Below are 18,461 nucleotides of genomic sequence, written 5' to 3'. Positions count from 1 at the left end.
ATACGCGTTCTAAGTAGCATGCATACGTATCAGCTTTGTCTTGATCACTGCGTGCCCATGATCTGTCTTCCTTGTTAATTGGTGGTATATAGGCTCTAGTGCCTCTTTATGCATCTTGTAGCTTTCCACAATGAATAATCAGAGTTATTCTCCGCAAAAAGTTCACTTAGGTAAGTTTTGAACATTTTATTTTTGACTTCTTTAATTTTATTGTGTAAAAGTTTGCTAATGCGGTTTCAAGAGGTTTTATCCGAGAGATTTCTCATTCGGTGCCATATTTTCCGTGCCTTACGTTTTCGTTCCCTGATTTCCATTGGGTAAATAATCTCCCATATACTTTCTGTATGTAATTCAGGAGTTGCCGCTTTTAAGATGTTGTCAGTCAGTTGTTCAACTGCACTATCAATTACACAAGGTGTTTTTAATTTTACCGAGACAGTTATGGTCTCATCAAGATTTACTCTAAAATGGTCCCAATCTGTTTTCTTGTTTGTTAGCAGCGTCGTACGTTTCTTGTGTATATTCTTTAAACTTAACGTGAGAAGTACTGGTATGTGATCTGACGTTAGCTCTATAAATTCTAGTAATTCTGTATAATAAACAGATATACCTTTCATTACAATAAAGTCAAGTAGATCAGGAATCTTGTTCTGATCAGTTCACCAATCCATTGGATTTCTTGTAGAAATGATTTCATTGGTGTTATTTGCAACTTTTAGTAAGGACGATCCTTTGGGGTAATCAGTCTTGATCCCCAGTATGTAAGCTTGGCATTGTAGTCACCTCCAACGATGAATCTAGGACCCAGTATATGGAAAAATTCAGTGAACTTTATTTCATCAGCTTCTCCTTGCGGAAGGCAGTATATTGCGGCAATGATGATATCGTTGTTTCCATTGTTAATGCTAACGCTTGTTGCTTGTATATGATTTTCAGATATAGTCCGAGTTCATAGTGCTTTATGGACTCTTTTATTATTACAGCAGTACTACTTCAGGCTCTACCGCTGGAGTGAATTGTTATGTATGTTCTATAATTTCTTATTTTTAGAAAAATCCACGTTGTGAATTGAATTACAGAAAACAAATAAATAAATAAAAATATTTCGTAGATTAACGTTAAAACTCAAGTATTTGAATAATACGTTTTCACCCAACATGGTTCTCAGTTTGAAATATTTTTGTTAAAAGTCGTAACTTTCATATGGTGAATCTATGCGTTATGCATATTAATTACGATGAATAATAAATATTACATAATATATCATAAACATATATACATCAAGTACTGTTTTAGAATTAGAAATAGATCGCGATACTAAAATAGAAACATAATTTATTTATATATATATATATATATAGAGATATTCTTCAACACTAATATTTTAATCTCATTATTTTTTTTCAAATTATTGCAAAACGCAACGCGTTTATCGTTATCCATTCCAATCGAACGAATATAGAGATAGTCTTCATCATTAATATTTTAATCTCATTATTTTTTTTCAAACTATTGCAAAACGCAACGCGTTTATCGTTTTCCATTCCAATCGAACGAACTCTAGACACGTATAACGATTATTTACATTTTAATTTTATGACTACGGAGGTGAAGCCCAACTATATGGAAGACAAATTGTAATTAACCTACATACTATATGTGCATTTTGTATAGATTATCGGCTACTGGTTTAATGACTGTGAAATTATTGTATTAATTTTATTTTGAAACCAATACTGTGTTTTGCTGTTTGTTCTTTGTATATATAGAGTATTGTATATAAATACTTTATACGATAATAATATATGGTCATCAACATAAAAAAAAAAAATACAAAATATACATAAATTAAATAATTATAATACTACTTTTAGGGCATATAAGACATAATCTCGAAACGAGTATAAAAATGATAAATTACTTTTGCCTCAATTACACGGTTCGCGTGTAAATTGGACACACGCAAATTTTGACATTCCGAATACCAATAAACTCGTATGTTTTATTTTTGGCTTATGTATATTTGTGTTTTTAGTTTGACATAAATTATAATTTACACTTGACCGTCAAAAAGTTTAATATTTTCATAATATTCGTGTTGGTAGATCAACAAAAAAAAAAGTTTTACTATAGTTTAAAACCATACACCGGTCAGCCGTATATAAATTAATAGTTTGTACTATGCTAAAAATGAAAATTCATTGGCTAAAACGAGATTATATAAAAATGTATCATATTACCCACTTACTTATGCAAAGTGATTAATTAGTTTTGGAGAGAAACGTCAAATTAACCGAAGCGATTTAAAATAATCAAATTTGTGATGCGTTTTTATCGGACTGATAAAATACCGAAGTAGACGCAGATAGTTACGCTGTATCAACAATAAATAATACAACAACGAGTGTGTGTATTTTTCTACGTATAATGAGTGGAATAAAATATAATATACATTCATCTTATTTTTATTCTTCCCGTGATAATAAATTTTATCAATTTGATTATCCACCGTCATAAAGCAATATTACATGCTAACATCAATGTTCCGAAAATTATTCATTTCATAATCCTTAGGGAAATTAAGGTAGAAAGTTTCGAGACGTATGTAAATTACATGATATTAAGTGAAGTATTACTGTCATTTGAATTGTATGGCGGCAGAATGACGTAAATTATTCGAGAACACGTACAAAATACGTAAAAATAATAACATTTTAGAGGAATGCTTTGTTTAAAAAATAAAAAAGAGGTAGTGCGGTCATTAATGTTTGTGGATGTGTGGGTGAATATGATACAAAAGACATAAGTTATACTTGTAATCTAAAGCATTTCAATTAGTGTGCACTGTAAATGTTTTATATCAAAACGAACCAAAGTAAAAAGTTAAATTTACTTTTTATGACGTCAAAATATACGCGTTTATATATGTATTCAAGAAATACGAGTATATTAGGAAATGGATGACAACGGTACAAATCCAATAATCGTTCAAAATATCTATCTTAAAATAGTAGCTATTTAACTCTTATGCGATTCGTGTGTCAATGACTTGATGGACTCAAAAGAGTAAATGACAGGTCCATTTCGTTTTGACTAACACGGGAATCGTTGAAATCAAGTAATACGATAATGTTTAATGTTCTCTTTTAATGAGTTTCCTTTATATACAATATTTATTACAGTCCGTATAATTTTTCAATAACAAGAATATCGATCCATATTAGTAAGTTCTCATTTCAAACATGATTCGGCTTTAAACCAAGTATCGTTGTACTTACGTTTCTTCAGACTATTGTTAACTGGTGAAAAAGCTAATGCAAAATTTAGAAATTCTTAAACCGAACGTCAGAATAACGGAATTTTTGCAAGTCAATACAATTCGGCAAACCAAACATTCACTATACTACATGTAGTAGTACTATATATACATATACTATATGTACTACATACAGTGATATTTAGGTACCTGTTTTAATGGTACACGACTGCAGACAGTGACTATGATGAGATGACAAAACTAATGAGAATAACACTATAGCGCGGTAAACGACAGCACCTGCCCATCGTACAATATTAACCGAGCGCCGTCCCGTCGCGTCCGATCGGATTGTAGTTTTGATTTTCGATCGTTTTGGTCGTCACGCTCGCTCTTCTCCTGCGCCGACGGGGAGACGCACAAACCATTTTATGAAATATGATCACACAAGGATCCCGGGGGCGTCATTGTGCTCAGTCGATGGGGGTCGGGCAGAAGATCAATTTTCTGGCAACCAAAAGTCATATCAGCCCAATAAGTGTAAAATGTAGGAACGCTTGCACCGCAGCTGCAGCATTAACATGGAGAACTTATATTTATATACAATGTGTATACGTGTATGTGTATTGTGTGGCGCGGCGGCCGCGTACGTTTCTCGCGAGTTCATTTATTATTTTCGTAGATAAATTCCGCTTCGATGGTAATTACTGTGAAGTGTAAAGTTTGAGAGGGTGGTTCTTTATCTTTAATGAAACTTTTGTACTTTTGCTGGCAGCCGAATCTTGTTTTGTGCCAAGAACGCTCCCGGTCCAGGCCAAACTTATCGGCAATAAATTCGCCGGCAAATCCGGCTGGCGTAGCGGCGTGGCAGCGCAGCCCGACCTCGTGCGTTGCATCGCGAATAATATCCTCGGGGGTTATCGAGCGAACCGATATCCACTCCGCGACCGCGCCCGTCTCCCGTCCCACCGTCAATCGGTGCGATGTTGTATGCGCTCGTGCGATGGGGTACACCCGATAGGGAGCCAGGTGACCATTGGGCCTACGTGTACTCCCGACAATCGAATGGCACCCTTGTTTTTCACTCTCATAAAGACTCGACTGGCGAGATCTAAAAAACTAGATTTCAAACTTTGACTGACGGATCACGAGCTCGAAAGGATAAGCGCGTATTGATTTCAACAATCGGAAATCTTTCTCGTCACCACGAAAATCATTTTCGAGCGATGTGAAAATACTTAACGGTGGGTATTCGATAGCGCTTCATTTGAATTACAAATATAATTCATTGGCCCGTGCCCAAAAACAAAAGCTTGGAACACATGCGGTTCACGCGTGAAAAGTATACCAATAAACGCGGCGTAACGTTATGTATAACGGCTACGGGAGTCGTATGTACAAGTCACGATCGGCTTGCCGACCGATGGAGCTGTCAAATTTTTTCAGCCACGACGCTTGGGTATCTGGTTATCTCATGTTATCTTTTAATAACATATGTAATATGTAATAAAGCTTATTTTTTGTATTTATTGCTGAAATACCTACTATTTAAGATTTTGTATTTGCTTATCGTTTATTGATAATTGCTTTTCAATAAAGTATAATAATGTTAATCAATACTATTCAGCTGCATTATAGAAAATTGCTAAATTAATTATTACATTTTAAAACTAAAACATTTTGTGCCAGAAAAATGGTCCACGTTGGGATGAATCATTTTAGCACGCCCAAGTTTTAAACTAAATGTGTGCCTATGAACAAACTTACACATTTTATATACATATATATATATTGTTGATATTTTTATGTTATTCGTACCACACTGCTTAGTTATTCACGTTTCATATGAATACGTGATTGCCGATCAGCCGAAGTCCTAATAGCCGGTGACGGCTGCACATATCGAGATGAAAATATATCATATTGTTATTGGAATGATCGCTTTCGAGCTATGTGCGTACATGGTATAGTAGCATTGGGTTATATTATATATCAATGTAAAATATTATTACAAATAGTCGGAGGGACGAATGCGTTTGACATCTTATCAATTTGAAAATCAAAAATTGTTGACCAGAAACGGTGCGTGATGTTTTTATTTCAGCTTCTAGTGTACTGCAGTTGACAAAACGTGACGGACCATAAAGTCGCGTAACACGAGGAAAAACAATGTACATGCATACACACAAGAAGGATTTTTCAAATAATATCTATACGCCAAACGATTTGGTATTAATCCAAATATTACGTTTTAATTTATCGTAATCTCATATTAATACTTTCCAAACTCAGGAATTCTAATACCAATGGCTCTAAAATAATTTATATTTGGTCTATTATATTTCATGATGTTTTTTTTTCGAAAAAACACAAAGAACCGTTCTGTTATTGGGATACAATTACGTGTATAGATGTGTGTGTGTGTACGTGTTATATTTAAACGAGCATAATTCCAGAATCACTTTTACGTCCCTTGCATTTTCAAAACAAACAATAATTTCCACATATTATTATTTTTTATAGTGATAAAAACTTTACAATTTTCCACTCCCATTGCTCACAAGGGATTTATCAAAGATATGTAGCGGAAATCGGTTTCTCCAAGTCACCTCAAGATCACATCACCTAGCTTCAGTCGAGTGTAATTTGAATTTTAAATGTGTATAGTAGTCGTTCCAAAAATTACATATAATCATTTGCATGTTTAGAATAATTTACAATATTAAAATAATGCAAATTTAGAGATGTGTAGATTATTACCGCTCTAATATGTCGTCCGTGAATATACACTACTTAACATAACTAGACTTACCACCTCATCCATCGAATACTATCCTTACGTATATGAAGTGCTATAATGAGAGATGATAAATATCGCAAAAAAACCAGTAATTGGACTGTTTTTTGCAGAGTTATTGGAAACGAAAAAATCTTACAGATGATTAATATAATACAATAAGTATTCATGCCTAGTATAACATATAGGTAATATTTTAGCAGCAAAGATTAGATACTACTTAGATATAATAGCACTTAAATCACAATAATAGGTGAAATATATATATATATATATTTTATAGTGAATAAATTACCACTAATACATACCACGTTGTATGGAAAAAAATTAAATTGTATTCCAGGAGAAAAAAAGACAAAAAAAAAAAAGAGGCGGTGAAAACTTTTACTTTCAAAGAAAATTATTTTTTTGAGTAGTGGTGACTCCCAAGCCTTATTTAAAGTTGTTAATGAGGCGTTAAAATTAAAGTGAAATTTCTTGTGGAGGCATGCAATGAGAGAGAGAGAGAGATAAAGCGAGTGAGTGACATAATGAATATGAACAGTGATATATTAACTTGTGATAATTCAAATTTAATTGTTATGGGATTTAGATTGTGCACCACCGCACTTGGTGTACGATGAATAATAATACAGCTTTGCAAATCTGCCGTAGTAATGTACTTCAGCGAACAAAACCAAGTAATTCGAATAATTAAAATTTAAAATATGGAGTTATGTATAGCGTCACGTTGAAAGAAATGGTGTTTAAACCGCCAAAACCGAATAAAAGATAATGTAATTACAACAACGACGATAGTTATATCATTAATAACAAATAACAATAAAAAAAATACAGAAAACATTCATGCACTCAAGCAAACGCAATTCAATCTTGTTATAAAAATACTAATATTTAATCATTTAATTTTATTAAAATTAAAATTATATATTTTTTGTCTTTTTTTCATGATAAGTATGAATATTTTTAACGATAATACAACTAAAAATATTATCGAAAAGATATACATTAACGGAATGTATAGTGGACCGAGTTTATTTAAATCAATATTGAAAGGCACGTGGTTTCTAACAAAAACTAATAATTAATTGTAGTGGTTTTGGTCTTATCATCATTTTTATTATGTCAATGTACGTATAAAAGAGTACAAAAAGTTTGATAGAAGCTTATCAACAGTCAACTAAAGTGACATTTTAAACGCGATGTACTTTTGCATTTTTCCATAGAGTTTATTATAATGTGTGAATACCATGTACATGACAAAGATTAGATAGGATGGTACACTATGAAATAATATTAATTTAATTTTTCAAATATTTAATAAGGTTAGAATTTTGTTAATTTATTCCTGGATCAGTTATCGTATACTTTCGATACTAAGAATCGTGATAGCGAAAATACGTGCAAAGTCCAAGAAATTCATAACAATAATTTATTTCTATAGATTAATTGTGTCAAAGTAGCTCTTGATTTTACCGAACTGTTAGAAATAATACTCGTTGCACCCTCTGTTGAGTACATTATACGATGGGAATGATAGTAGCAACGAAAATCAAGGCCGTTTTTAGATTTTTTTCATGGGGAGGGGGGTAAATGTATAATACATTTAAAAAATTTCGAATATATGTACTCAAAAGATAGAGAAAATGGTAGGCAACAAACTAATAAAACTAACATGGTGCGATAAGTATCGATATTATACGCATATATTATTAACGTAGCAAACAAGAGTAAATGGTCGTAAATGGAGTACATGGTAATTTTACTGTTTTATGTTTAAAATTTGGTAAAATATACTCTTTGAAAATATTTATCAAATTTTTGTTTACAATCATAAGATGACTCATACAAGTATATAAATGTGCACCTAACTTACATAAGTTTGGAGTACACGGTTATAGCCGTCAAATATATAAAAATATTACATTTAATAATTAAAAAATTATTCATGTATAATTATTCATTACCCCTTGACAGATTATTATTCATAGAAATAGATTATCATTTATGATAATATTATGATAAGAAAATCTCGATATATTAATGTATAAATGCACTATGAAGATTACGTATATGATAACAAAATGTTCCATCATTTAATAATAATAATGATGATGATGATAATTTCTTATCAAAATATATTTCTATGATTATTTATTTTTATTTTTTTTTTATCAATAAGTATTATCATTGATTATAAATAGTATTTATTATCAATGGTATTACATACAGTGAATATAAAGTGTATAAAATAATATGTATAAATATACACAATCTATTTTATTCGCTTATAAACATATAATGTTTAAAAATCTTACCTTCGGATGACTGAAGTGGGCTCACTGCAAATATCGCCATCAGGAATGTCATGGCTGTTACTTTTGTCGAGTACATCCTCTCAGAATGCAGTAAACGCGCCCCTTGTTTACAATTTACAATTTTTAAAAATCTTATTTTTTAGTAACTTTCTTCCTCCTCTCGTTACTCTCTCCACCTTTTCTTCTTATTTTTATTACTGTTAATCTCTTTCTCTCTCTCTCTCTCTCTCTCTCTCTCTCTCTCTCTCTCTCTTTCTCCTTCTCACTCTTCGGATAACCGCTCTATGGCATTAAATCTTCTTCTAATCCCGTTAACGTCAACATAGTGCCATAAATCGATCGATCTATACAGCGTAGAGAAAATGCATAAAACAAACAATAAAGTGGAAATAATTTAAAAGGGGTGCGTTTATTTTTTTTCTTTTCTTTTTCCCCACTCTCCGGTTCTGTTGGCAGTCCTAAAACAATATGACAACATACAAATTAGGTTACATATAACAAATGGCATTTTGTACAAGGCGCGCACACATTCACGTATATAAGCTCCCCAGAATTTGTCGTCCTATACGGCCAGACGGCCAATATTAGAGGGACGGACAAGTATATACAAATATATAAATAAATTTATATATATACAACTTTTTAAGTATATATTTATATTTTATATAAATAACGTTTTATATTTATATGTTTACGTATATACGACCAACGATGGTAAAGTACCGAGCAAACGGAATTTTCTAGTGTCCCCCGGATGAACTCGTTTTGACAGAAACAAAAGATGGAAGAGGAAATAATAAGTTCTATAAACGTTTCGAGGATTCACAGATCACGTTTGGAGTAGAGTTAGTGATAGTTGAAGTTTGCAGTGGAATGCATTATTTTCCTTTATTCCCACATCCAAACGCTTAAAAAATAATAGATTTGAAGGATATTTTAAATTTTTCAGGTGTATTTTTACAGAGTAACCAAGTTAGCTTAAGTTTAAAGCAGGAAAAGCAACATTAAAAACGTGTAAATACACTGCAACATAGAGGTACCTGTATTCGTCTGAGCTTCGTGGATGAAAGTATAATATAACATATTTATATTTTTGTTTTTCATAAAATAAAGACACCGTTTTCGCAACAATTTCGATAATGTTATTACGCATACAGTCGATGTAATATATATTACTTAGCAATAAATAATTTATACACGAAATCGTTAAGATATCTAAAACGGTACTATAACATTACACGTGTGTGGTATATAGTTATTGAACTATGTATATGACCCAGATTTATGAAAGACGACGAAATATTATATTAAAAACTAAATATGGTTTTGGATATTGTGGAAATCTCAGTATATATTGGTTCTGCAATGATATAATGTATTTTCTCTAATATGTCCGTAAACGCTTTTTCGGGTAGTGCTCCGAAAGTTTCATTTATAACCCCCATGATCTACACATACATTCAGCACAGCTGGTGGTACTTTATATAGATTATTTTCGAAAATGTTGAGAAACTATGACGAAAAATGCAAATTTAACGCGAAGCAGCCGGAGGTTACTCACAATTGAGCTGTTCGCGAGTTTTAAATTACTAACGACACATAATTTATGCATTGATTCGTTGTTTTATAAGCATTATTATTATAACTCAGCAAATTAAATAAAGTGTGTATTAACTATTAACATAAAATCAAATAAATAAAGTTATATTTATGGAAGACAAAATATAATTTTGATGTTTCAAAATAAATGTGATACGCATTTAATTATATACTGTCAGTTATTCTCATTCATTTTCACTATACCATATAACTAAAATAAAAAATGTTATCGCATACGAAAAGAAAGTATAAAAAACATTGATTTAAAAAAAAAAAATCTGCATCAACTTAAAACTGCACGTTTTTAATCCTATTAATGTAGTATTCTCATTAAATTGGTAGAAATACGCATTCATATACATTGAACGTGAATTCGAAATGAAATTACTGTACAGTGTACACAGTCGAATGCAATTCTTTAACTGCAAACGAGCAATTTATTTTCATTTTTTTATTGTGTTTATAATATTTTGAGACGGCGTAAGTGAGTAACGTTTTAATTATAACCCCGTTCATTATTAAAATGCCTTTGCAGCGGCCAAAGACAGAAGAAGAGAAATATACTATTTACGGATGCTATTTATACGTTTATTTTTAAACAAGACCAAAACAAAAATTAAAATCCCTTTCTTTGGCTGGGTCTTTTTGTCCCCATAGAAAAGACAAAACGCCACTCATTGTTTGCTGTCGTTCGTTTCTATTGTTCGAAAAATGTTAGTGCGATTATCATTATATTCTATTTTGATTTTCAGTATTATCTCTAAATATGAAAATTAATAAAAATCCCAAGATAAAAAAAAAAAGCTCTAAACAAAAATCAATATACGATCAAAAATTGTGATTTTCTACAACATCGTTAATTAACCATAATCTCATGACATAATAAATTCATTGGAAATGCTAAAAATAAAATAGACACTGTTTTTGAGTGTAAATGTGGGTCAATGAACGGATGTATTTCAACAGTTTTATTTTTTTATTCAATACAATTGCTTATAAATGGCTCGGGCAACTTTATACATAAAAGTATAATTAAAACTAAGTTCCTACAAAAAAAAAGAAAAAATATATATATAAACATGAAACTTATCACCTCTACACAAAAGAACTTGATATCTATCTAAACTTGATATCAAGTTCAGAGTAAATGGTAATGTATATCAAAGTTTCTTGGGTCGTCAATGATTGGAAACTAGAATTTAAATCACTATGATTTGTATGTCTGATCAATCACTGTGATTTTTGTTCATACAAATATAATTATTATTGAAACTCCAACAGATATCATAATTATAATTACAACAAAATAATACTGCGCGTCGTTAAACCAACGATAAATATCAAAATATTCAAGATGTTTACTCCCGACCCATTATATTTGAACATTTATTTTCGAATAAATAATCTCTTGTCAATATAAAATCGGACTTTTCAAATGTACACATACATTGCTTATTGAGTAATCGTCGAATAGAATTTTCATATTATTTTAATAGATAGTTCATTTTTTGTATCGCCTTTTTGATATTGTTTATTTTGTTAATTTTTATAAAGTTGCGAATTCTAAAAAATAAAAGAATTAAAGTGTTGTATAAGTTTCCTTATAAAATATACTTGTTTTGGGTTTGGATATTAATTTTTAATTTTCACTAAAATTGAGTATAATTGTGAATTTTTTCATATTTTTCTTAAAATTATTAGATATAAAGGAGATTTAGGAAAACTAGAAATACACAAAGGGTGAAAAATATAATGATGCTGGTAAAAGATATAATAAAAATTATAAGGCATAAAATCCATAACAAGACTATTACATCAACTCAAGTGGGTATTCATTTAATTTAAAAATTATAATTTAGATTATTATATTGAGAGCAGGGACTGGAACCTATAGGATTTTTCGGTTCCTGTTTTGGTTTTGGTTGTTCAGTTAATTTTTTAGAGATTCCGGTTTAGGTTTCAGTTTTTTAAAAGAGTAAGGGTTCTAGAACCAGTTAATTCTGATTATTAGAGATTAATTGAAAAATAATATGAAATTATTTATTTATTCTTGTTTAAATTTGAATTGTTTGATTTCATGAAAATAGAAAGTCTTATGAATAGTTAAAAAAAATAATTATAAATATATTAAATATATATATTATATCAGCCTATTATATTTTTTTGAGTTAGGTTAAGTTATTTTATTCCAACTTATAGTAAGAATTTGTAAAATAATTTGTAATATTGTGAAATATTATGATTAGATGAAATAAATATCTTTAATTTAAAATTTAATTTTAATTAGAAATCAAAGATAATACTGGCTAATTTTGTAGCTACAAATTTTTTATAAAAAATAATTATATTTAATACTTAATTGACAAGATAGATGATATACTCATTGCAAATTGTAATATATAAATAAACATAGAAAAATAATAATAATATTACAAATTTACTTATTATCTTATTATATGCATTACACTATTACAGCGTACAACATAAAATAATAAAAACATAAAAAGATTTGACTTTTATTTTTCTGAACCGACAAATGGACAACCATAATAGTCATTACCATGTGTTATTAGTCTAAATCCGTGGTTCTCAACCGGTTTACCATGACACACTAGTGTGTCACGTATTACTGTGGAGTGTGTCGCCAAAATATTATTAATTGAAACTATAAGCTTTCAGAGTATGAACGTGCCTATATTATAAGAGAATTATGATGAAATAATAAAAGCCTTATATATAAAAAAAAAATTATAATGATATTCTTATTGATTTTTATTTATTAGAAATATCATCAATTATAACGTTAAAATCCAAATTTTGTATGTCTCAAAGTGATTCTTTCAGATTTCTCTGTAAATCGAATACACAAGAATAATAAGAATTTAAAATTTCGTTTTATTTTCAACCTCATACATTTCTGAATCAGCATATTCGATATCGGAAATAACAGAAAGTAAAAGAGATATTAAGAGTAAATTACCGGAAACGTTGTCAACCATTTACCCACGAATCAGACCTATGCAGGGAGAATTAACCAATAGAAAATGCAGAATTAACTAATACTGTTTTTCATAATACTTTCTTTGAACTTTTAAAACTTTAATTAAGTAAATTGAAACTTTTTTAAGTTTTAATTTTTTAAATAAGATCCATCCATTATTTCAAGTGTGTCACCATTTTTATAGATCTAAATTAGGATGTCGTTATACAAATAATATTGAAAAGCAATGATCTAAATAACTGACTTAAATTAACCCTTTTGTAATTAAGATTACAGTTACGGTTACGGTTTTTTCATTTTTGAAAATAAAGGTTCCGGTTTCAATTACGCTTCCTAAATTTTTAAGGTTAACCAATTCCGGTACCGGTTCCTTTCAGTTACGGTTCTGGTCCCTGATTGAGAGTTACCATAGAATAAAATAAAATATTAAACACAACTAACTAAAAGCTGATAATTAGTGTGATCTATATATTATAAATAGTTGAAAAATATTAATGAACTATTAGTTCAGTTTTCTGTGGAATATCGACAAAAATTTAGAAAATTTCATATTATAATTAAACATAATTATACCATGGCAGTATAGCTAATTTAGAGAAAGTTATTTTTGAAAACTTTTGACCGCAGGAAAAATATTTTTTTGTTTAAATTTTATCGTATAAGATTAATTAACTAGGTATACTAGTTATACATTGCGGAAGTACATTGAATAAGTTGCATCGAACTTATAAAAGACATCCACTAGGTATACTGATGTCAATATTTCTGTTAACTTCCCCTAGGACAAAATATATAATAAATAAAGTGGAGATAATTTAGAAGGAGTGCTAAGAAATATACCTAACAGAAATATTTTTGGATTACTCTTTACTAAACAATTGGGGAAAAAATTCAATATTTTATCTAAATTTTAGTTCATATAAAAACAAATGGTCCGACGAGTATCGTATATGATTATAATTCGACGAGGGTAGGTAAAATATATGTAATATTTATTATTGTTAGTTTTATATTATACACTATTGACTGTTAAATTAAATGGATTTGTAATTTAAAAACTTATAGAGTAATTGAACAAAAATAAATATAGCCTGTAAAAAAAATATCATCAATAAAACAATTGTGATTATAAGAAAAGCAACTTACTAAAAAATGCATTTCTTCGTAAAGGAGTTTTTTTTTAAAAAATCAGAAATATTTCGATTTCTGTACCTCATTTGATAAGTTGATTTTTATAATTTACGGACCAAAAAAAAAAAAAACAAATTGGTTTTATTTTCAAAAAATCTTTTGATATTTTAAGAATTTAAACTGTTTCATCTTAAATCATTAAAATATATTATTGTTTATGTATACATAATATACGTACGATTCTGAAAATAGATAATTAATTTAAGCTTATGGGAAATAGGATGATGTTAGTGCGTGAACACAAGTGATTCCTAACTACAATGGGCAAAAAGCAACAATCGCAAACTTTCATTGGACATGATCAACCGTTTTTTGGATTTTAAAAAACTGACCAATAATTGAGGCGGGGGGCACAAAAAATGCACTCCATACGACGAATCAATACTATAGTTGGAACACGTTCTAATGGGTTATTATTTTTTTTTCAACACAAAACGAAAAAATGTTGCGAAAATTATTCGCACATAAATACTATCAAATGTTTTCAAATCGAATAAACAAAATACCCACGGAATTTCTATGACGTTTATACTGAAGTAATTGCGATTTCACAGGAATTTAGTCTCGCGTAAATTAATTCAGAAAACATATGTGAAAAATATTAATAAATGGCATTTTTTAAACAATGAAAAACACCTTTTAAATGCATCAAAACTCGAGTATATTTCAATTATTTTGATAAATTTTAGCTCGTTTACAAACTTTAATATAATTTAGAATGTGGTCACCATTAGCATAGTCAACAATTGTACTTAAATTTTAATTTGCTTACGAATGATTTGCAATGTGAAATATCACAATAAAATAGTGTCTGGTAACCACTAAAATTGTTTGAAAAAATCATAGCTATAGACTCAAATATCAAACAATGCACGTTGTACCCGATCAGTGAAGAGGTTGAAAACAAGATAATAAAAAACTACATTCGTGTTCTTATAATATAATAATTATAATATGTAGGCAGCATAGTTTTAGCGATTATATTAGATTAGACAGATTATTATGCTTTTCAATTTATCGATCAAAAATAAACGATCGGAATCATTGTTTAATTATCTAATCGGCTAACAATGTTAACACGAATCCCTACAATTTTATCCAGTTACGGCCATGATATAAAATTTCGCACACGCGTGTCCGGATGAATAGCATTTATGAATAGCATTATTTAATAGCAAAACGTTTTTATTCAAGTGTACGAAACTTAAAACGCCACAAATATTTGGAGTATGCACGATATCTTTTAGTCAACAATTACTGTTCGCGACCTTATCCGAGGGGAGCGAGGAAGAAGACTGGAAAATCATGGAGGAGGACATTACACACGACAAAAAGTACCGAAAAGAAAGCAATTTTACTATGGCGATGTCATGTCCAAATCGTCATAAAACGTTATGCGATTGCACGAAAAAACTAGACGTCACGTAAAATGTAATCGTGCACAATAACGTTGCCCGTATAATCACTATTCTGGCGACGCACGTTTGAAAGTTGGACGTCCTCAGAACAAACGAAAACAACGCACGACGGATACGCATAATTCGACCCGAACGCGTATTATATTGAACCCATGCAGTTGGAATAGTTTCGTATACATTCATTGTACTCTGTTCGCTGACAAAATAATTCGGATATCTATTGAAAAAATCCGCGAGTAAGCGCGCGCACGTTGGCGTGCACCCAAACAACCTTAGAGGTGAGAATTTGTGCGCAGAAGGTTTTTTTGTGTCTCATAAGTGATTCGCATTTGGGTCGGATTCCAGCTCTACTCTTTTTAAATTGGATACATAAATATTGTGCCGGCACACACAGAACCGGCGTGCCGGTCGTATTAATGGTGCACGCTATAAATAGCGTTAATCAGAGAAGAACTCAATGATATCGGATGGATAAAAAAAAAAATAAAGAAAAAAGCCGAAACAATTTTTTAGTGACGTACGTTTTTATGTTGAAGTATTATTGTACTGCATTGTTTTCGTACCCGAAAAAAGTTCTCGTTTATTGTTAAGCAGATGTGATTTTAAATGTCCAGTATTTGTTTTTTCAACCCTTATACGATATGATATTCATCGTTTATTTAATGTTTCCGCTCTCTATTTCTTTCTCTCTCTTTTTTAGCACTTAAGATCGAATGCACATTAAATTCAATAGTATTGAACAATACAAAACGCAAATAAGCATCAACAAATAAATTTACAACTAATCGTTGAATCTGTCAAACGTATTAAGATTTAGATTACTTTTGTTGTGAACCGCTAGTCGTGAATAATATATCAGCTATCTGATATCATTTTCGATAATACTACACATTTTGTATCAAATTTTATTAAAACATTTTAACTGAAGATGGGTGTTTAAACTTGTGATTTTTATTATACATAAACTACTATCACGAAAATAAATAACTTTATTCTGTGAAAGTTTATTCGTGTTAATCTCACACCATCATATATACACACCTTTACATTAAAAGTAATTTGAACTTCTTTATAATGAGATTTAAATATCTTTAAATGGTAAAGCTTAAGTAATTAGGAAAATATTATTGTAGACGTGTAATTTTTTAGATAATCTGAACTCTATTGTTATAAAATATTTTATCAATCAGGCGAAAATCTAAGTTTATGCTAAGAAATGTATCAAATGAGTAAAGTGTAATGTGTTAGTTTTCCATTTCTTCGCATCCCAATTTTACAAAAACAAACCCGTTAATTTATACCATAAATTTCTATATTATATAACTATATTAATATACTATAATAATATAATCATTGAAAACGTAGTGCCATATATTTATGAAGAGCAAATATTATATACTTGACTGATTTAATAATTGTAACTTTCACTTGGCATACTTTATATATTATATTTTCACAATATTTACAACAATCCCTTTCGCCTACCTACCCCTTACAGGTTTCAGCATCTTTTTCTTTAAAAAATGTAGTTATAATAATAGTAATGGTATATAAATACTATGACTAACAAATACAAAATTGTAAATTGTAATATTTTATATTTTTTCTTTGTTGAACTAATAATCAATACATTGTTATTTAATTTTATTTTTGAGGTTCTCCTGTTAATGAAAAAAATATAGTAAGTAAAAAAAAAATGTGTTATTCTATATTCGCAATTTATTTTAAAATTAAAAAAAAAATAATATAAAAATTGGAATAGCATTTTATGACATATTTTATATATTATAACTAGGGCACAAAAAGTATTATTTTATTTTCAAGTATGTAACTTTAAGCAATTAAAAACAATTGAAATGCTTCATGGGTATAATTATACATAACAATCATAAAATTAAATAAATATTTAGCAGTTAATTATAAATTGCTTGTAGTAGCACATTATTTAATTATTCTTTTAATGTTGAGGGAAAAGGTTTGTTTATTATTAAAAAAAAACTTTGAATTCGTATAAGCTTGTTAGAAGTTAAAAGATAACTGTATCTTATGGATTTATAAGATTAATTATTTATGTTGATTATTTTTTCACAAAATAATCAAAATTTTTAATTTATAATATATATTTTACAACTTGAAAATTGTATTCATCGATGGATTAAAAAATAATAATTCCAACGTTCATCGTTGTATTTTTATTTATTTATTAATATATGTAAAGCTGCGTCAATATCAGTTGTTATATACACTTATATTTCATAATGATCTAATGTTTTGGCCTATAATCTAATTTTTACCATTAAACTAATAATAAGTATAGGTAATTTCATGTAATTTCACTTAAATCGATAATAATTCTTAATAGAACCTGATACACTCGCACAAACATATGTATTAAAACATTATTTAACCATTAATTACTGTATCAATTTTTATCGTTATTTAAATTTAGTCCACCCCTCTGTATGCGATTCATACATAGTATGTTAATATGTGTTTTATTTACGGTGTCAAAATTGAATAAAACAATACTCAAAAAAAGGAAATTAGGATTTATTATTACTATTATTATTTTTTTTAATAGTTAGCCATCACCCTAATTCTAAAAATTGTTTTATTCATACTTTTAATCCGATTACAGACTGTAAATATTTTATATGTTGTTTTGACATTTTTCTAGCAATTTTTAAGAGGACATCAAATTTATCACTAGGACAAAAAACTAAAAGAAATAAAAAATACAACATTTTGCACTTAAAAACTAATAAATGCTTCTACATATCAGCAATTTATAACTTGAGGTCTATAGAAAATAAGTTAAAAGTTAGGTAATTCTAAATTAATAAACTCAAATAATGTAATTTTTATACATTAATGTAACAAA

At 29.2% G+C, this 18,461-nt stretch overlaps 1 protein-coding gene across 1 annotated transcript in view; it reads right to left on the bottom strand.

Annotated features, from left to right (window-relative positions):
• Positions 1-18,461, bottom strand: part of LOC112694008 (zwei Ig domain protein zig-8-like) — a 571,990-nt gene that overhangs the window by 483,591 nt on the left and 69,938 nt on the right. Inside the window, exon 2 of the mRNA XM_025569325.1 lies at positions 8,372-8,829. Within this exon, the coding sequence (XP_025425110.1) occupies positions 8,372-8,447 (76 nt within the window). The 5' untranslated portion in view covers positions 8,448-8,829. The remainder of the gene's footprint in view (positions 1-8,371; positions 8,830-18,461) is intronic.

This window comes from Sipha flava, unplaced genomic scaffold, assembly GCF_003268045.1.
Source record: "Sipha flava isolate LNK unplaced genomic scaffold, YSA_version1 121_pilon_pilon, whole genome shotgun sequence".
Lineage (NCBI taxonomy): Eukaryota > Metazoa > Arthropoda > Insecta > Hemiptera > Aphididae > Sipha > Sipha flava.
Note: the sequence above shows the minus strand (reverse complement) of the source record. Positions and strands in the feature narration are given on the sequence as shown.